The sequence below is a fragment of the Mytilus trossulus genome, chromosome 10, assembly GCF_036588685.1.
Source record: "Mytilus trossulus isolate FHL-02 chromosome 10, PNRI_Mtr1.1.1.hap1, whole genome shotgun sequence".
NCBI classification, from domain to species: Eukaryota; Metazoa; Mollusca; class Bivalvia; order Mytilida; family Mytilidae; genus Mytilus; species Mytilus trossulus.
In genome coordinates this window covers 41,917,197-41,939,359 of record NC_086382.1, presented here as the reverse complement: position 1 = coordinate 41,939,359, position 22,163 = coordinate 41,917,197, and the positions used below count along the sequence as shown (strand labels likewise).

The 22,163-nt window shown below is 32.2% G+C and overlaps 2 protein-coding genes across 2 annotated transcripts; both read left to right on the top strand.

Moving 5' to 3' along the window:
• Positions 1 to 3,578: 3,578 nt before the first annotated feature.
• LOC134687910 (uncharacterized) lies at positions 3,579 to 8,898 on the top strand. The gene is made up of 6 exons (XM_063548368.1): positions 3,579 to 3,721; positions 4,085 to 4,154; positions 4,787 to 4,888; positions 5,236 to 5,320; positions 5,793 to 5,999; positions 7,988 to 8,898. Exons 1-6 carry the CDS (start codon positions 3,639 to 3,641, stop codon positions 8,896 to 8,898), a joined length of 1,458 nt encoding a protein of 485 aa, XP_063404438.1. The 5' UTR covers positions 3,579 to 3,638.
• Positions 8,899 to 15,535: 6,637 nt separating this feature from the next.
• On the top strand, positions 15,536 to 21,115 carry LOC134687909 (uncharacterized). The gene is made up of 7 exons (XM_063548367.1): positions 15,536 to 15,687; positions 16,454 to 16,595; positions 17,256 to 17,371; positions 17,880 to 18,528; positions 19,087 to 19,300; positions 20,640 to 20,710; positions 21,093 to 21,115. The coding sequence occupies exons 1-7, from the start codon at positions 15,577 to 15,579 to the stop codon at positions 21,113 to 21,115; spliced, it is 1,326 nt and encodes a 441-aa protein (XP_063404437.1). The 5' UTR covers positions 15,536 to 15,576.
• The last annotated feature ends 1,048 nt before the right edge of the window (positions 21,116 to 22,163 follow it).

Here is a 22,163-nt window from a genome sequence, read left to right as displayed (position 1 = left end):
AGGTAACATACGGCCAGCGAAAGCTCTTTTTTTGAGAGCCCAGCTGGTCGTGTGGTCTAGTGGGACGGCTGCAGTGCAGGCGATTTGGTGTCACGATATCACAGTAGCATGGGTTCGAATCCCGGCCAGGGAAGAACCAAAAATTTGCGAAAGCAAATTTACAGATCTAACATTGTTGGGTTGATGTTTAGACGAGTTGTATATACATTATGTACACAGCCATGTATCACCATCATTGATGGCGATCCAATGGATACATCTGTTGTAGAGTTGTCACTGACTCAGACGTACTTATAAATATAATTATTTTCTGTGACTGTATATTACATTAATTTGTAGGATCCTTTACTATAGATAATTTAGCTGATCTGTAACAATAACATCTTCATGCCTTATATATCATGTACTGTAGTACGCCGCTAGATTAAAACTGACGTGGAAAGGTAACATACGGCCAGCGAAAGCTCTTTTTTTGAGAGCCCAGCTGGTCGTGTGGTCTAGTGGGACGGCTGCAGTGCAGGCGATTTGGTGTCACGATATCACAGTAGCATGGGTTCGAATCCCGGCCAGGGAAGAACCAAAAATTTGCGAAAGCAAATTTACAGATCTAACATTGTTGGGTTGATGTTTAGACGAGTTGTATATACATTATGTACACAGCCATGTATCACCATCATTGATGGCGATCCAATGGATACATCTGTTGTAGAGTTGTCACTGACTCAGACGTACTTATAAATATAATTATTTTCTGTGACTGTATATTACATTAATTTGTAGGATCCTTTACTATAGATAATTTAGCTGATCTGTAACAATAACATCTTCATGCCTTATATATCATGTACTGTAGTACGCCGCTAGATTAAAACTGACGTGGAAAGGTAACATACGGCCAGCGAAAGCTCTTTTTTTGAGAGCCCAGCTGGTCGTGTGGTCTAGTGGGACGGCTGCAGTGCAGGCGATTTGGTGTCACGATATCACAGTAGCATGGGTTCGAATCCCGGCCAGGGAAGAACCAAAAATTTGCGAAAGCAAATTTACAGATCTAACATTGTTGGGTTGATGTTTAGACGAGTTGTATATACATTATGTACACAGCCATGTATCACCATCATTGATGGCGATCCAATGGATACATCTGTTGTAGAGTTGTCACTGACTCAGACGTACTTATAAATATAATTATTTTCTGTGACTGTATATTACATTAATTTGTAGGATCCTTTACTATAGATAATTTAGCTGATCTGTAACAATAACATCTTCATGCCTTATATATCATGTACTGTAGTACGCCGCTAGATTAAAACTGACGTGGAAAGGTAACATACGGCCAGCGAAAGCTCTTTTTTTGAGAGCCCAGCTGGTCGTGTGGTCTAGTGGGACGGCTGCAGTGCAGGCGATTTGGTGTCACGATATCACAGTAGCATGGGTTCGAATCCCGGCCAGGGAAGAACCAAAAATTTGCGAAAGCAAATTTACAGATCTAACATTGTTGGGTTGATGTTTAGACGAGTTGTATATATATATATATATATATCAATATCTGTCTCCATCAAGTTGTCACCTTAAACATTGCACCAAGAGCATTCCATACAGCCAGGCCTTACGAATAAAAAGGATTTGCTCCACCAACGATGTTGCCAAAAAACGACTACAAGAACTTCGCGGTCACCTAAAAACATCAGCCGAAATGAACTTTTACAATATAAAGTCAAAAAGGTCAACAGGAGGGTGCCTTTTGTGTTGACTTACCATCCAAATTTTGACAACTTGTCTCACCTTATCCGCGAAAGTTTGAATGATATCGATAAACATCCTAAACTATCCAAGATCTTTCCCGAGCCACCTGTACCGGCTTTCCGCAGGCCCAAAAGCCTTAAAGACTTGCTGGTGAGAGCTGAGTTATCCTGTCAAGCAGGCTCTTCGTCAGTGGGCTCTTGTAAGGGTTGTGGAAACAAACGATGTATGACTTGCAAACAAATACTGGATACCCAGACACTCCACTGGTACAGAATACATCATATTTTGCAAGACTACAAATGTTGTGTATCTCCTACAGTGTAAATGTGGTAAACAGTATGTTGGCGAGTCAGAACAGCCGTTTCACAAACGAATGAACGGTCATCGTAGCGACTACCAATGCAAGCCAGACCTCGACATTTGAGATCCCCTGGCCACACTAAGGCAGATCTCAATCGACTGACCATTACTATCATTGACCACAACTCTGCTTAGTCTAAGGAGGATAGACTTACTCGGGAAAGATTTTGGATAAGAAAATTAACAATTTTGGCATCAAATGGGATAAATGAAAAGATGTAGTTCGACACCATGCAGTGCTTCACATCTGGGTTATATTACTTATTATTACAGTCTCCGTTTCTATTTCTTTACCTTACTCATCTCTATAATAAATCTGTTGAATATAACAAAATTTAAATTGCTTAATTTTTTGAGGGATGTATAAGTACCAAGCAACGTCCAACTATTTTAGTTTAGTTAAAATTTGTTATTATATTTAACGGCCGTTTGTTTTAAACATCGCAGACTCTAATTTAACTAAACTACAGTTGTCAAATCTGAAAAAATTTAGACCGTTAAGTGCTGTTTATTTGGAATTCTTATTGACGCGATCTTTTTTGTAACATCATAATTATCGACACCGTTAAAGCTTTAGAATTGTGCTAGTTCATATCGCACATTATTATTTTTTTTTAAGGATAAATATGAACTCTCTGATGTAATTAGTCATATAACCTATGTCATATTCAACAAATTTTTAGAATGCTGCAAGCGTCTTAACTGATGTTCGGTTTGCCTTTTTTATTGTATAAATTTCAAGATTTAGTAAAAGTTTAATCTAAGAAGACGTAAAGATGATTCATTTAACATCAGAATCTGACTGACGAAGGATATCTGTTATCCGAAATATTTAAAAATAATTACATTTATAGTTCCTTTTTGTGTAATTGGTGTTGTTATGTACACTTTTTAGGCGTTTATATATTTCTCAATACACAGTTATTTCAGAAAAAAAACGTGAGTGTAAAGACGACAAAATCAAGATTAATTAAAAATATAATTTCTTAATCAAAATTGGTACCCGAAACATATCAAAATATATTGTATAAATGGACACATGCAGCAATACTAAGTTATTCCTCTAGTTCTGTTTATATTTTGATCGTTCTTTGATGAAAGGAAATTATCAGGCTTATCTACTTTTAGATTTTTCCTAGATTCACACACGTTTCGACACATGATTTGACATCTGAGCTTTATGAAAAAAAAACATGTTTGGACATCTAAGCTTTTTCTAAAATCAATGTATATATTCGGTGCATATGTTCTTACATAGACTTTTTATGTGCTATCTAAACTGTTTACAGCTGAGTTTTTTTTTACAGACATTGTAGTACATGACCATGTTATCTTTTTTAGATTATATTTCGTTGTATACTCGACCACTATACAGACTTTTTTTGAAGGAGGAGCTTAATAAATGCCAACGTGACCTTTATTTAAATAGCCTAACGTCGTATACATAAATTATATGACACGTGGAATGTGCTGTGGTCTTTATTTACAAAAATCAGTGGTCGTTGCTTGTCATTGTATCAGATTTTAACAGAATGGATACAAGTGAATTTTCAATGTATGACTCTCTCATGGATAATCATTCAGCAAAGAGAATAAAGCTGGATAATGCAGAAAGGTACGATAACGTTATTTGTTTTTTTAAGTAATGACAAAGCATGCTTTCATACATAGAATATTTGGTTTTGCGTTTTTTCGTTACTGAAAGGACTCTTAGAAACATAAAAAGCTTGCCTAATTTCATATGTTCCAAATTTATTATATTTATTTGTTTGAAATATTAAGCAGAATATTAGCACGTGTTGCAAACCATAATTATTTAGAAAAAAGATGTGAATGCTTCTGCAGTTTTATGCATAGGTTATTTTGCTATTAGTTTTTCCATTCTTAAATGATAAGACATAGTGATTTTTTTTAAAGATAAAGTTTATTATATCATGAAATTATGATCATCAGGTTAATTCAGTATTGTTTTTTACAGGCCTTTGAACTTTACAATATCACCAGATGAACGTGACATACAGTCCGGGACAAAGACAAAAATGCCAAGGGTAAGATTTTCATTCTGTATTGTCGGAGATAAATCTAATTGGTACGATTGAGAATACAGACATACTAATTAGTTAAGTCTGACAACCCCTGATAAATTTCCTTAAAGGAAATTGATGTATTAAAAGTCAAAACGTTTTACAACGGAACAGAACTGGTATTCGTCTAAGAATACTGTAGACATTAACAACGGAATTGATTACATGACGGGATAGTAAAATATTTGATCTTTAGGTTCTATAACACTTGATGAATGTTACTGTAGAAGCATGTTACTGTAGAAACATGTTACTGTAGAAACATGTGTAACGCGCATCTTAAATTGAATCGTACATTTCATTGCTACAACATATATGATATTGCTGCCATTATCATGCCTGAACTTTTGAATTTCTGTTCTGTAATGATAATAATGATACATGTCAAACGTCATTTGTTTGTTATTCTATAATATTAAATAAGGGTTGAAACTTTCTTTGGAAAGTCGATTTTTCAGTCAGAATCTACTTGGCCCATGAAGACCCGACAAATGTCAACTGACTTAAGTACCGGCTGCCAAATAAAATAGTTTAAGATAAGTACTCTGGTTATCGTATATTTCTAAAATAAAACCCATTATGATTGGTTATTTTAGGATCCAATGTCACACAGAATCATAGAGAAGAAGCGACGAGATCGCATGAATAACTGCTTGGCAGAACTCAGTCGGCTTATCCCATCAAGTTATTTGAAACAGGTAGAATACTTAATTACTTTATTGTTACTTAGTTGAATTTTTAAACTTACTATTGATATGAATATATAAATCATAATTTTGTCAATAGAGGTTATCGCTTTAACTTTCTTTATGACATCTTTTTGTGTGAGTACTTTGATTTTGTCGCTTTTATTTAAATTTACATTCATATACTGTTCTATTATTTCTTGACTGCAGATATGATGGAAGCCAATACATAAAGTATCAACGAAAAAGGAATTATTCATCATCCCCAGAATAAAAAAAATATAAATATATATATGAAAAAGAAGTGAAATAAAAATCCTATATGTCAATCTAAAATCAAATTCAATAATATATTTCAGGGTCAAGGTCGTATTGAAAAGACAGAGATTATAGAAATTGCATCCAAGCTTATTCGAAACTTGTTGAACTTGCATAATTTCAGAGGTACGAAATATTTTTACAGTTGTATCTTACAGTTTTATTGAATTGATATTTTGCCAAAAATGGGTTTCAATGGTCGAAGCCTAACATTATGCTCCTTCTCTTGAGATATACATCGGTGTAATTTTTTTTTGTAATATAAACATCTTATGATTACACCTTGTACCAAAACATCTTAACTTAGGCCTTTTTGTAAGTTTTGTCAGTTTTGTATTGCATGCAAAGATTTTGAAAACCTGAAGAAGAAATATTTGACAAATTTCGAAAATACTGGTATTGATATCTAGCAGACTTATGTTATCTTACGATCATTCGTAGGACACTTTTTAATAGTATGATGATACCTTTTTATTAATGAACCAAATCGACTAAAATCAGTTATTCCTTTTCCTTTTTTGTATTTTTTTTTATCAAACATCCTATATACAACTTAGAGAATTATCAATGACATGTTTTTGCGTTGGAATTATTTTAGAAATGATGGAGAAAGAGGTATCGTCAGATTGTGGTGAAACAAACCCATGCCGTCAAGAACAGTTTTACATGGGATATAAAAAATGTCAAGAAGAAATACTGCGATATTTAGTTGACACAAATGGAGTGGATATTAATGATGACTTCTTTCAAGGAATTAGAATGTTTTTAGATCATAACAGTAAGAAACATCTTAGTTTATCTACAGGTAGGAATCAATCTTATTTGTTATCTAAAACTCATAAATGAATCTCATACAAGTCAGATGTTTCGCTAGCTATAAAACCAGGTTTTATTCACCAATATCTACTGAAGAAAATGCCGATACCAAGTCGGGAATGTAACAGTTGTTTTCCATTCGTTTGATGTGTTTTCGCTTTTAATTATGCTATTGATAAGGGACTTTCTGTTTTGAATTTTCCTCGGAATTCAGTATTTTTATGATTTTACTTTTTATCCAAAGAATTTAGTGTAAAAAAGTCATTGTCAGTCTGTGAAAAGCATAACCTTATGCAATGCTAAAATTCCGGTTCAAAGTATCGGATAAATGATCCTGAATATTGCTTAACTAATTATGCAAATATTTCTTTTAACCCTGATTTCAAAAAAAACTAACAAAAAAGTCCGAAAACAATAATATATTTTATGTTTATTTACGACGAGAAAAGAAGTCAAAAAGGTTTTTGCCCATTCATATAAATAACCCAAATTTTCGTTTGTCATGAAAGAAAATTTTCATTATTAAAAAAATAAATTTCTTTTATATATTTGACAATTCTCGTTGAAAAAAATTGTTTTCAGGTTGTATTTTGTTCTTTTTAAATGACGATTTATTTTTATCTACCACTCATAGCACTATGCTATGCAGTTTACACCAAAAGGCGGTAAGGTAACACAGCTGCATTGATGCACATGAACCCTACTGATATTTCTAATATTTTTCCTGTGTGGTAGTACTGTATTGTCTATATTGTTCTTTATATGCAAAAATGGCATGTCTTTGACTTGAACTAATATTAGTAGTCTTTTAATCTGTATAATTATGATTTGTTTGTTTATTGTTAGTTTAAGTTCATATTTTTATATCAAATAGACTTTAGTTAAATAAATGTTCACCATGTGTGCATTTCACTGGGTGTAAAAACTTATACTCTTCATTCCATATCAATTGTAACTTCTTCTTCACAGTCTGAGGCATAATTGGTCATTAATTCCATGACCAGTTGTTCTGTTTTATATCTGAATATCTTCACAGGTGTGTACGAATAGAGATTAACCATTTTAAAACTGGTGGTGTAGCTTTCAAAATAATCTTCTGTTATGTTATGAACAGTCGATACGTAATGCTCAAGTACTGTGGATTCATTTATTTTCGTGGGTACCAATTTTCGTGGTATAAGGAAAACGTGCATATTGGTGTATATTTAATTTCGTGGTTTTTGCAAAGTCTCCATTCATTCCTTTGGAACATTAGTTATTTGTTGAATATTTGAATTCTTAGTTCCCCTGTTCCGACGAAATCCACGAAAATTGGTATCGAACGAATATTAATGAATCCGTAATATTAGTTTTTCCCTAATGTTCTGCATGATGAAAGTTTTACATTGTAATTTCAATGGGTTGGTCTTGGATTTTACATGAATAGCGTTAACAATGTTTTAATGTTGCTGCTAATGTAAACAGTCAATGCATTTTCTATAAAGAGATCTTAAAATTGTATTTTTGGTGTAATTAATCAGTATTCATTGTATAATCATTGACTTTTATGTGAGTTTGATTGTTGTGTATCCAACATGTCAAATTAACTTCCCAACAAAAAGGAATATGAACATGTTTTTTATATTTATATAAAAGCTATGTAATATATTTTTTTACTTAGTAAGCATGTTCAAAATAATAATTTAATTGTTTGATTTCTTATTCTGAACACAAACAACGAATTTATGATGTAATCCTTGTGAAACAGTTTAGTTCGAAAAAAATATTTATAATATTTTGATAAACAAATTTCTAGTTATTTGATAATTTTTAATACTCATTTTAAAAGTGTTGCTAATTATAAATAAAAATGAATTTAAAACATCTTAACATGAATAAACAAGACATTTCATAGTTGATAATGTAGGAAATGTTTCTCTCTTCTATTTTTAACTATTCGGTTGTACACACATTTCATTTAAGTGTTTTCTATTGTAGTAAAAACTGCATCTGATATCCAAGATGAAAATCCTAATGATTCTTTGAGGTCAGAAGCACCAATTTCAAATTCAAAGTCACAGAGAAATCGTCAAATGCTAAAAGGCATGGGCATTTCTGAAAACAGCATCGCAATGATAAAACAGGATGAACATCTTTGTACCTTGCTGAAGCGAACAGAACAAACATCTAGTCAAACATCAAGTGGAACATCAGGATACAACAGCATCAGAAGCCAGTCGTTATCAGATGGAAGCGTGTCATGCATTACAATACAGTCTGTTCATGGCGATACAGCAGAGCAAGATGAAAGTAACGAGTCAAGAGGCAGTGTATGCTCCAGTCAAGAAAACTCATTCAAAGGCACTAATGGCAGCAAGGCTTATTACCACAAGTCACATGCTTACAAATTCAAGCACAGTATAACAAAACGGTTTTCTAAAGAAAGAAGTCCTTGGAATCCAAAATGTGATAGATCTTCAGATTCAATGGAGGATGAAGAGGAAAAAGGAAAGCAACACATAATCAGCTATAGTACTTCCAGCCCCAGCACTGAATACAGTCAATACTTAGGATCTGAAAATTGTTCTACAAATAGTTATTGCAGGAAAAGTAAAATTCCATGCTATCAGAATGATTTAGTAAAGGATGGCCATTGTGATTCAAATCAAGGACCGTTACCTGGCTTTGTACTTCATCCTCTTGGAACACATTATGTTCCCGTAACAATACCTCCTACATATTTCAATAGTGTGTTTAAAAACGATACCAAGGAATCTACAGCATATCATCCAATTAGTATCCCTGTGAATTTTTGTGGTCCAAGTGTTGCAATACATTCACAGGCAGAACAGCATCTCATATGTGTCTCAGAAGGACAGAAAGAGGAAAGATGCATTGGAAGTTCATAGAAAACGTTTTAACTTTCGGAAGATTTTCATGCATTTTATTTACCAAAGATTGTGTGTATATTCAAAGAGACGTATATTTTCTCCCTGAAATGTACCAAGATGCTGTTTTATTAGTAGATATAGTCGAGCGTTTTGTCTTGTCAGTTTAAAGGACTTCCGCCTTTTGAGTTCAAATGAAAGATCGGTATTTTTGTAAAAACATTTGTAAATGTTTTATTTACACCGTTGGTACAAGGACTTCTTTTGTATAACAAATTATCAGATTTATGATGTTCGTCTAAACAAGGACTTCTTTTGTGTAACAAATACTCAGATTAATGATGTTCATGATTATATATTTTGTGATGGAACAAACAACAACATTTTCATAATAAAAAAGAAAAAATGATTGTTTTTTTACTAAGTAAATGTCTAATTATTTTATCACTTTGTTCATTTTGTCATTTGAAACAATTAATTTGAGGAAATCAACACACGTGACAATATATTCGTTATTATTTATATATGAAGCACACGTGAGATGGAACTGGCCTTATGTTGACTCAGACGTTAGTTTTACTGGGTTCTTGGGTAATATCAATCATATGGTCGTCATTTTTTTTTTATAAATTTCCTGTTACAAAAACTTTTTTATTGAACAACTAAAGGATTTTCTTATCCTAGGAATAGATAACCTTCGCCGTTGTTTTGGGGAATTTTGGGTCCTCAATGCTCTTGAACTTTGTGCTTGTTTGGCTTGATAGTTTTTTTGATCTGAGCGTCACTGATAAGTCTTAATTTTTTTACAATTACTTTTTGGAGGAATTAGAAAATACGGCTAAGGTTATCTTTTCCTGGGATAAGAAAATCCGTAGTTTTTCAATAAAATTCAAAGTTTTTCTAACAGGAAATTTATTTAAAAAAATGACAACCATATAATTGATATTCATGTCAACACTGAAGTGCTGACTCCTGGGCTGGTGAAACGCTCGGGGACGAAACGTCCACCAGCAGTGGCATCGACCCAGTGGTGTAAATAGTTATCAAATGTACCAGGATTATAACCTTAAACGTATTTGGTACAACTTTTTGGAATTTTGGTTCATCAACGCTCATCAAATTGGACTTGTTTTGCCTTGATTACTATTTTGTAACAAGTATCCAATTATACAACATCGAAGAGGGAATATGGTGCATACATTAATGATAAAAATTCACAAACCTAAAAGACGCTTTTATTGATGGAATTTAAACCTTTTTTCAACTTTGATCTTTGGGGACGTCTTATTCCTCCAAAGAGTAATTGTAAAAACATTGGGATACATAATTGCAAAGAAACTAACTTTACTCAAAACAAATAAAATCACGCTCTATTAATTTCATGTGTCCGAAACGCTTTTTTTATTTTATCTTGATTAGTAACACACAGTGTCAAATATTGGTAACTCAAATATTTACCTATCAATTGCCATATATAAAATTTCTATCTTCCTTTTAATAACAAAATTCTGATAAAAAATCAAGAAAAATTCCCTAAAAAACTAACGACTTTAAACAAACGAACCGATGAAGATGCAACACAAATGAAAGTGTGAACACCCTACTAGTGATCTTACCCATTCATTATCAATATTAAATTACACAGTGTGTGAAATTTACAGGTTTGGGGGTTTTTTGGGGTTTTTTTCCCGCTTACCTTTATAATAACGTAGTGTATTGACATTAAGAGGGATAATGATGTCACAGATTTGTCCAACATCAGTTATTCAATAGACGCAAAGCTCCTGATTATCTTGCATGAGAGAATAACAGGAATAACATCCTGCAAGGTAATCATATTGAACACCATTCTCATAATGAAAAATGTTATTCTTATTTGAAAAAGAAATACTGTGTAGTAAACTGTGGCACGATATTTTTGAATAAAGACAAAACAAAGATTATTGCTTTCTGAAAATGTAATCCGCCGTCTGCAATATGAAATGTGTAATAAGAAAGTTAAACATATTTTAACTAAAAAAAATCCTTATTGTTTTTATTATGGATCAAAGGTAATTATCACATATTTAGTCAAATTTGCTTTTTAAATTTTTTGCCTTGTTCATACATCTGACTATCTTTTCAAATGGGAAGCCGTTTGCTTGATATTATGTCTTTAATCACCAAGATTCAGAACTCACACTAAATAATCTCGCATTTCTCTGATTTCGCTCTTGTGGTGGCACTTTAAAAAAAAGTCAACAATGCCTAATGAAGTCTTATAAAATACACACACACAAAAATTCAGACAGTTGAAAAAGGAACTAAAATTTGCCTACCATTTTGGTGAAAAATCATTAAATCAGAATCGATCACCATATCTTATTTAATGAAATAGTTCTCCTCTCTTGACGGTGAAATTTTGTTCATTAAGAAAAAATGGAACTGTCTTAAGATAATATATATAAATTTCATCACTGCAAGTAGTGTATCCGATATTTAAATAAAAGCAACAGTAGTATACCGCTGTTCAAAACTCATAAATCCATGGACAAAATACAAAATCGGGATAACAAACTAAAACCGAGGGAATCGCATTAAATATAAGAGGAGAACAACGTCACAACACTGAAATGTAACACACACAGAAACGGACCAAGCATCAGACAAAATCCCACGAGAAAAACAAATATAACATCAAAACCAAATACATGAATTTGGGATAGACAAGTACCGTGACACGTCTTATCGTAATGTAAATTTGCATTAAAAAAAATAAGAGAAAACAACCGACGCAACGTTAAAATGTAACACACACAGAAACTAACAATGATTTAACAATGGCCATCTTCATGACTTGGTACAGGACATTTTTAAAGGAAAAAATGGTGGGTTGAACCTGGTTTTGTGGCATGCCAAACCTTGCACTTTAATGGCAATGTTAAATAAAACATTGAAATGACAACATAATATAACAGGACTACAATACAAATAATACAAATAAATAGGAGAACATATTAGACAAAGAAACACATGGTTAATGGATAACAAAAAGCATTAGGTTTAAAATTCAATACGCCAAAAACGCGCCTCGTCCACACAAGACTAGACGACACAAAACGCCTAGATATAAAATATCGAAAGTGAAAAAAGTACAAAGTTGTACAGCACTGAAGATCAAAAACGTGAGGCTTGTCAACCTTTCAAATAATTACAATTTAACTGTTGAGAGTGGATAAATATTATAATGCACGAGTTATAGTGGTGGAATCTGTTTATCGGATTTTTTTTCTTCTTTCTTCTTATTATAAGTATTTACAGTTGTATTCTTTATATGTGAAGTCATCAGGCATGGTCGCCTTTTCAGAACGTCACAATAGAAAATTTGGACGAAATCCAGCACAATTTAACAGAAAACTGATAAAAGAAACATAGAGAAATATGTTTTTTGTATAGCATAATCCACATTCATTGAAAATTATGTCCGCATATAGATTTTGGAAATTGGAAATACATATAGATCATTTCCTAGATATACAAATAAACTTGTGATTGAAGCTAAACAGAAAACATTGAAAGCAGAGGTATATTTATAGTGAGTAAATCAAATAGGAATGAATAGGAAAGAAGATGAAGATTATGGTGTTTGAAAGATTATTTTAATAGGAATTTTAATTTTAAACTTTTAACTGAAAATGGAAAGAAATCTGAATATATACATAAATATCTTCCAATAGAGATGGAGGTCAGTTTATCTGTTATGAATAAAGTTCCGGTCTGCAAATTATCTTTAATATTTAATATGTTTCAAAACATTGTATAGCACACGTAAACGTTGATGTCATCTATCAGTTATGATGCTACTATTATACGCATTGAAATGTCATTAGTTTTTGCCGTTCAGGAATTCAAACTGTGTTGTCGAAGGTTTAAAATTTAGTTATGAGCGAAAAGCAAAGTTATTTGACGAGCAAATGATGGGTGATAATTAAACATTCACACCTATTGGTTGTTAAAAAACAATAACTAGGTTAAACTTTTACTGCATACCCTGAATTTGATGCAGGGTAGGGGATATTTTGTCAATTTGTGTGAAAAGAGCCTTTTTACTGAACTAGTACACATTTTTATTTACGAGCCAGCTGAAACCATCTTCGGGTGCGGGATTTTCTCGCTGCGCTGAAGACCCATTGGTGGCCTTCACATGTGATCTGCTTTTTGGTCGGGTTTTTGTCTCTGTTACATACTCCCCATTTCCATTCTCAAATTTATTTATTTGCTGATTAAATACCCCCTCCCTTTACCATGTTGCACTTGAACCAAATACTGAGAAGTTATAGTTAGTTAGTATTGATAAATGTATTTTTTCCACTAATCAGATCCGAATGAAGCCAATATTTACTTGACCTTAACAATCACATGTGAAGCAGCATCGGCTTACCCTTTTTGAACAACTGATATCATCCCCAGTGTTTGGTGGGGTTCGTGTTGCTTGGTCCTTAGTTATCTATGAAGTGTCTTGTGTTTTCTTTAAGCCAGGGCATTGTGGGTTTAATTTTTGTATCAATGAGTTTGATTGTCCCTCTGGTATATTTCGCCCCTCTTTTATGGAAGAATAACCACAATTGGAATTTTTCAAAGTAAAAATGAAGTTTTAAATCTGTGAAACTCCTAACAAAAAGTGTTTGATAACGATAGTTCATTGGAAACATTTCTATTGTGCTGAATCAAAATAACATTAAGCTGTATCGTATTATGCAAAGCAATGTGTGTTATGTAGCGAATACATTGTAAAGTAAAATATATCCACTCGTTGAATCGGAGAAAATATCTGTCCGAAGCTTGCTTTACTATAAAATAATAGGGTGTGTGTGTCTAACACTAATGCTCTGCTCATTAGGAGCTGATTAAAAAGATAAAAAAAATATAAAATCTGATGGATAAACAGTTTGCTCTCGAATAACAATAGGTAAACACGATAAGTTCATGCAGCAGTTACAAAGACAACCGATTGTTGATTGAATAAAAGATAAAATAAAAGACATGGTCCTTAAATAAAACAAAATTAAACATGTACACACATGTTTAAACTTGTTGTGTCTTTATAGTCTTATACACATTATTTATTTAGACTTCACAATGACTGTTTTCGCTTGGTCTTTTTACATTATTTAAATTGATGCAATACAATCAGATTTTTATTAGCTAAAGTAAAATGTATGTTAAACAATTATTCAAGGAAATTATATCTTCAGTAACTTACGCTTGGTTAACCTATATGTAAAGCATATTATTAGAAAAGTCTCTAATCAATTGCAAAATCAAAAGTTAAAACACATAAAACGAAGGGATAACTACTGACAACTTCCTGACTTGGAACAGGCATTTTCAAATGTAGAAAATGGTTGATTGAAACTGTTTTTATACTGCTAGACCTCTCACTTTTATGTCAGAATAGTCAGGAAAATGTATGCAATTAAAGTTATGGTGTTTACTATATTTTTCTGTAACTTTACATAAGCTATTACGGGGCGCTATTACGGGGCTCTTGTGGTTTTGTACAAAATTCAATTGTCATTACAAAATCATGTTTGTCTTACAAAACTATGTGACACAGACTTGTTTAATGAGAACTATGATTTTGTGATGCCAAAGGTCAATTTTGTCAAAAAGGTATGCAAATATAAACTTATTTGCATACAAAATTGATTTTTGTTACCTGATATGAAAATTAAAACACAAAAGTCAATTTTGTCTCACAAAAGTAAATTTTGTCTCACAAAAGTAAATTTTGTCTCACAAAAGTAAATTTTGTCTCACAAAAGTAAATTTTGTCTCACAAATGTCAATTTTGTGTAACAAAAGTCGATTTTGTATGCAAATTAGTTCACACAATCCAAACTAAACTAATTTGCATACAAAATTGACTTTTGTCGCCCAATTTTCAATTTAGGTAACAAAAGTCAAGTCTGTGTAACAAAAATGAATTTTGTCATGACAAAAGTGACTCTTGTCCATCACTTTTGTCCACTGAAAGATAATTTTGTATGCCAAAATTTTAAATTTGTAGTATAGTACAAATTTTGTTAAACTGAACTTATTTTTGTTGATCAAAAGTCCCTTTTGTCCGTACAAAATTGAATTTCGAGTATGAAAACCACAAGAGTCCCATTCGGCGCCCACTAGCTATAGTGTGTTATTTTATTTAAACAGACATCAATGATGTTTTATTGATTTCCCAGTTTATTTCCAGGTCACAAGTCTTGTCATTAACTAAGCAGCGAATCTAATATTTTTGAAAAGGGGCATAATTGCATAAAACGGTATATATACTACACAGCAACGATTGCTTATCAAATCAAAATGATTTCTCCAATCAAAACGTGGATGGTCGCGTATGCTCTCTACGTCCCTTCTAGAATCCGCCCCTGATCTTGATACCTTTAAATAATAAATAGTGTTGCTTTATAATATGTCGTTTTAAGACTAGATATAACTGTGCATAATTTATTTTGATAACATTATCAATGCTATATTATTATCATTATTTTGACTGGAGATTATTAATAGCCAATATATGTGTTTATCATATGATATTAACAGTCAATGATTTAAAAGATAGACAATGAATACGGTTATCACGAGACCAATTTGAAATCAAATAAACAAATGAAAGATTAAAACACATTAGTTCACTTTGATAGAAATTAAATACAAACAATGATGAAGACATCACTGGAAGTCTTGATAATATTTCTTTTCTTTCCGTTGTCATGGGGACATCTTTGTTTAATACATCCACTACAGAGAGGTTCTATGGATATAACAATGGTAAGTTTACATATATCGGTGAGCGTCGTCATGTGATTACTATTTTTATAGTGACCTACGGAAATAGACTATTGACCGAATTTGTTATAACATGAGCAACACGACGGGTGCCACATGTGGAGCAGGATCTGCTTACCCTCCTCGAGCAGTAGTTTTTGGTTGGGTTCGTGTTGCTTATTCTTTAGTTTTCTATGTTGTGTCATGTATTTTATTGTTTGTTTGTCTTTTTAATTTTTAATTTTTAGCCCTTGTGTTGTCAGTTTCTTTTCGATTTATGCGTTTGACTGTCCCTATGGTATCTTTCGTCCCTTTTTTATAGTGATTCTTTGATTACCAGATCAAATACTTAAATATTATTGGATTATTTGATAATCTATGACTGTATGTATGTTAAACTTGGTTGGATTGGTTTTTTTTAATCAAGGGCCATTATATTTTGTTTTTCGGTGTGAGCCAAGACTCTGTGTTTAAGGCCGGACTTTGACCTATAATAGTTTACTTTTACATATTAGGACTTAGATGGGGAATTAAATCATTGGCACTCATACCAAATCTTATTCAAAAAGTACCAAAAAAAACCAACACGAAAGTATATAACTTCAACATTGTTTTTGTAAGCCCTTGGTCCGTGCTTAGTTGTTTTAAGCTTCAATATATGAGTAAATATTGCTGTGTAACAGCGATTTATCAATATACCGATCCATCCTCACTTGTACATTCAAATAAAACTAGAATGATAAATGTTTTGAACTTACTTATTTTGCAGAGTGGAAGTAAAACATGTTTTCGTCACGGACCCGAATGTGGGGGACAGCCACCGGAGACACCAGTTAAGTGGTTTATGGGTGGCAAACAAATGTGGATAAAGTGGCAGCAAAATTATAATCATTACGATGTAGGATATCCAGGTGCTCAACTCTTTATAAAAAATAATGTAATTCAAATAAAAGTATTTACTTCTATTAGAGGCATCTGCAAAGCAAACTTAGCTACTCCTCTAGGTATATGTTTCGGATTTTTCTATTCTTCCTACTTTCGTATAAAGCATGTTTTATTTACCAGATTTGTTGTAACATGAGCAACACGACGGGTACCACATGTGGAGCAGGATATGCTTACCCTTCAGGAGAACCTGAGATCACCCCTAGTTTTTGGTGGGGTTCGTGGTGCTTATTCTTTAGTTTTCTATGTTGTGTCATGTGTACTATTGTTTGTCCGTTTATCTCTTTCATTTTTAGCCATGGCGTTGTTAGTTTATTTTTGATTGATGAGTTTGACTGTCCGTCTGGTAAATGAATAGAAATATGTTGTTTATTTAAGCATTCAACTCGTAGTTTTACATTCGTAGCTATTTTAAAATGAATAAAAAATCTAAAACAAAAGGACACAGAATTTAAATGCAATTCTCATTATACAGAACATCTATTTTCGTATATTTATTTTAGGATTTTAATCAAAATAATACTACAGTTTCTAATTAGCTGGTACATCAATATTTTCTGTTAGTCTTTTTTTTATACTTATAATGGCGAGAATATTAAATACTGATTTCTACCTTAAACTTGCAGGGTATATGGACGTGGCGTATGCACCGTTGAATTCATCGAACTGGAAAACTATAGCTTATGTGTCAGATGAGTATTTCTATGCTCAGGATCACCAAAGAAATTACACAGCAATAGTTGTAAGCGCTTTTGCTAAATATTGCTTAACATGATATAGTCAAAATCAAAATAAAGATAAATATTATATGTTACAGAATAATTTTAGTTCAACCGTTTTATAATAGACTGTTTAAGTATTGATTTGCAGGTCAACAGTATCCTAAAATAAGTTTTAGAAATATATTTAAGTCAGTTTGCAAAAGTACTATGGCTACGGCACATTTTCCTTTCTTCTTCCTAATCATCTTATGTAGGTCTTCTATTTTTAAGAAATGTTCCCAAGTTTGATTTTACACTTAAAGACTACAGATTGGTTCCTTCTCATGTTGTCTAGGTAACTTTCATTGAGACTACAAATTCATATGAGAAAGAATGTGGGACCATAGTTGGACGGTTCTTTTTTAATATAAAACTAGAAAATTTGGTATTATTACAAATGAGCAAACTCTGCACCTGAGAAATGACGTACAATTCTTTCATTTAAAAAAAAATGCAAAGATTGGTGAATTTGATCTGATTTTTTTAAAGGTTCTTCCAAACATTGAGTGTGCTCATTGTGTAATTAGAGCTAGGTACCAGTCACACAAACCAGGAGAATCGATATTTTACCAGTGTTCGGATATTGTAATAAAACAAACATACGCAGAACAAGAACAAGCAAAGCTAATTCCACCACAACAACAAGACCTGGACACTCAGTATGGATCCATATTGAAAAAATATAACAATTTAAAAAGAAAACACGTTCGTTCTCAGTTCATCGATCAACATTGTTTTATTGGATTTTCATACAACCGCTTAACTCCTTTTGATGGTTTCTTAATGAGTGTGAATTTAAGGACAGGCGAAACTAGAGAAATGGAAGAATTTTATATCAATATTGCCCTTAGACAAAAACAGAGGAATAAAATGAATCAAATTAGGGCGGATAACGGCGATTTTGTGTATGATGCCATATCTGCTATTAATTCAAATGGCAATTTTGTGAATTTATACCACACTGGGGAAACGGCTGACATTGTTAGTGATTTTGTCATGGAGGTTGATCTGAAGCATCCAGGAGATGTCATTAAAAGGGCGACAATTGTCAACAATTTAGACTTCCCAATCAGCACAATACTTCCTTATGCTGAAGACAGTTATTATACAGTAACTCTGGCAGATCGTGTTAATAAAGGTAAGAGTTAAAACATATCCACGTTCACATTGAATCTCATGTTCTTATAAAATTTTCTTTATTTTAACGAATTTACTCAAACCTCGAGAAAAAATTCTAAGCTATCGAAAATACCGAGATGATGTGCAATCGAAATCAATTTATCAAAAAATGAAAAGAAAAAAAGAGACTGACTTCAAGAAAAGAAAGAACATTCAAACAAATGATCATTAAACAGAAAACAGAAAAATTGATACCGCGCAAGACAAACTCCACTTTACAACATGGTCGAATTCAGAGGCACAAGAAGGGGATCAGTTCTTAATTTACATGTAGCACCCGTAGTGATGCTCATGCCAAGTTAAAGGCCGGTGATAAGTCGTTTGTGGTGATCTCATAGACGATGAAGAGTGGTCTTAATGGTGGCTACGTCAAGCAAAACATTTCAGTATTTATGTTAAACACTGCTATAACAATGTATATATTCGAGTCGTATTTATATTAATCGAAATTTATCGATATGAACATTGTTGGAATGATATCTGTTGTGAATGCGTTTTGCATTTTGTATATCTTCAGGACATTTCCAGTTCATTCTTGGACAGTTGACATATGCAGCGATTCAGCAATTCTCTTACAAACCTATTATGTGGTCTGAACCAGAATCACTGTACGTTAATTATCAATGGGCGGAATATGACAGTGTGAGAAATCGTGTGTACTTACTGATGGGCAACGAAAACTCGCCTGATCGACTTCAGGCAAGAATATATACATACGATATCACTGAAGGGTAAGGCAATTTATTAATGAACCAATATTCTATTAATCAGAACTAGTCCGTGAAAGCTCAATTTTCTGGTAAACACTAGTACGAAGAAAGATTTGTAAATTTTTCGTTTAGAGACATCTTTAAAAGTTCCTTTTATTGTTTGAGGTTGTTCATATTTTTTTTACATCCTAATAGATATAAGAATATCTGGTTTGAGTGCTAATGCGATAACTCTCCATCCAAACCATACTTTGTAAAAATAAACCTTTATAGGTTAAAGTACGGTCTTCATCAAGGAACCTAAGTTTACACCGAAAATCAAGCTATGAAGGACCCCAAATAATTACTAGTGTAAAACCATTCAAACGGGAAAACCTACAGTCTAGTTTATATAAGAAACTAGAAACGAGAAACATTTATGAACCATGAACACTGAACATGAGGTTCCTGACTTAGGACAGGTGCAAACATATGTAGCGGGATTAAACGTTTTAATTGGTACCAACCTTCAACCTTACCTGAAACAAAAGTGTTACGTCCCAACATAGAAAGACACACTATAAAATATCCTATAAAATGGCTTAACTCAATCAAAGGACATATGAAAACAAACAAATGAATATGCACTGAACATATAAAGTTGATCTATGACACAATGTAAATACAAAATCAAAAAAAAAAAGGGGTGAAATAATAAACAATTTCAGAAAGTCTATCATATTCTTGAAGAAAATTCTGACATATACATGATATAACGATGTAAAGCTTGAACAAAATGAAGCAACTTTTCATTTCTATACTAGTGTTTCAAATGGTGTTTTATGTTCCAATACATTTTTTCGACTAAAATATGAATTTTAGAGGAAAATCGATGTTATCTCCACGCTGTGTTTGCATTGCCCAGTAAAATTAATATGGGGACATCAGAAATCGTAAATAACACCTTGGAAATAATAAGAAAATAACAAGAAAAAAAATAAGTATCAAACACAAGCCCCACGAACCATAAATAGTTACTCCTGGATAAATGTTTAGCTATTATTGCTAACGAATGACGATTTGCTTGGTTTTTTTTATTATTAGAAAAATATACTAAAACGGGACACTACTCTTTTGTAAGATATGTTCGTAAGACAATAATATACGGAGAAAAATTTAGCAGCTGACCATAATTGTTTTATATGTTCTATGTCCTAAACGGTTGATACAAATTTTCACAGCTGAAAGCCACCTCAAATCTTTCACAATAATCAATATGTTCCGTTTTAATAGCTGCCTGAAACAACAAAATAATAAACTTTGTACTTTGCAAACTACCTTGTCCAAGATAAAGGGCTTCACATTTACATTTTTGTTACAGAAACGTTTCATGGGTTGAGGTAGATGTTTCAGATTATACGTATATGTCTTTTCATGTTCATAAAAAGACAGGCAAGTACAAAGTTGTAAATTTTTGTCATAGTTATTTTTCTCAAATATTTAAATTAAGCCAAACAGATTGACCTCATTTAACAGTTTTAGAACAACAATTAAGCAAGAGTTTGGTTGAATTATATCATTACCAAATATTTTTGTAATAAATTCAGGATTAGTCCACCATATTCTACATAACTTTCCCTTTTAAATTTTCCTTATTTAATATTTTGGATTAACCTTTGAATCAAGAAAAAAAATAGAGAAAATTGAAGACTTTTTATATATGTATAATCCTAGTACCTTTGATAACTATTTACTCTTTACATTAAAACAACATACTGAACTTATGATTGCACAAACAACATTACTACTAAATGAATCTCGAATATCATTTTAGATTTTGCATTGCGCTTTGTATAAAGGGAATGTAAAATGTTTTTGTTCTATATTTGCATATTTTTTTACACTGTATTTGCTTAAAGCCTGGCAGACGATGTACATCAATCATTGCTTTCACATAATGCTTTTTTAAAATATAAAGGACGTAGACCTTGAGCATCTTAGTTATTGTCTCTCGTCTCAATTCCACATTGTTTTTTATAACTAGCCACATTTTTCAGGTCGTATTTTTGCAGTTTCACCGGGACTTACATATCATTTTAATCCATATTGGTCACTTATTGAAGTGGATCCATCTACTGGAAAATCTAAAAGTCTGAAACTCATTGCTGATGGTGGTAAGACTATGTTTGTGCCATTTTAATATTTATATCTGTTCTATATTTGGGTTTTTTACGACCTCCTCGGAATCATTTGATTTGGCTAAAACAAATTATGTTTGCATAAATACAAATTTGATAAAACAAAAATCAGATAGAATTTAAATCAAGTATTCTCTACTTTTAAAACTCATTTAAACATACACTATACAACAGCATGCATATGTTAAATTATGTTCCAACATTCATTTAAATTAGGTGGAATATTCAAATGGCAAAGAAGAAGAAGGGAAAAAAGTTACCTGAAGTTAGTATAACTGTCTTCTGACATCTTGAATAGAAAACTGAATAGCAGAACATTATAGGTCAGGAGTCTACAAAAATATTTAATGTTCATTGAAATGATCAAATTTGTGTATTATCAGGGTATAACTACACATATTTTTACCAAAAAATATAAATGAACATTATATGTATAACTTCGGGTATTAAGGGAAGGTAAATCAAAAATGTATAATTTATAAAGGAATCTAAAGTACGTTTTCTATATTATGTTAAAGCATTACAATTAACCAGTTTTGAACCTTGAATTTTATTTTAGGATATTTTTCACTGTATTATGGTGGAACCGTTTTCAATGGAATTGATGAAGAAACTGATACTTTGTATCACGTGTTTAGATTGATTGACACAAATGCTGACGTCATCGTCGGTATAAATATAAACACATTCAAGATGACATTTTCTGA

Excerpts from the sequence above, each read along its gene's own strand:
- LOC134687910 (XM_063548368.1), top strand. The coding sequence starts at position 3,639 with ATGGATACAAGTGAATTTTCAATGTATGACTCTCTCATGGATAATCAT. Across the intron at positions 3,722-4,084 it reads AAGCTGGATAATGCAGAAAG|GCCTTTGAACTTTACAATAT; the intron begins GTACGATAACGT and ends TGTTTTTTACAG. Across the intron at positions 4,889-5,235 it reads CATCAAGTTATTTGAAACAG|GGTCAAGGTCGTATTGAAAA; the intron begins GTAGAATACTTA and ends AATATATTTCAG.
- LOC134687909 (XM_063548367.1), top strand. The coding sequence starts at position 15,577 with ATGATGAAGACATCACTGGAAGTCTTGATAATATTTCTTTTCTTTCCG. Across the intron at positions 19,301-20,639 it reads ACATACGATATCACTGAAGG|AAACGTTTCATGGGTTGAGG; the intron begins GTAAGGCAATTT and ends TTTTTGTTACAG. Across the intron at positions 20,711-21,092 it reads TCATGTTCATAAAAAGACAG|ATTTTGCATTGCGCTTTGTA; the intron begins GCAAGTACAAAG and ends ATATCATTTTAG.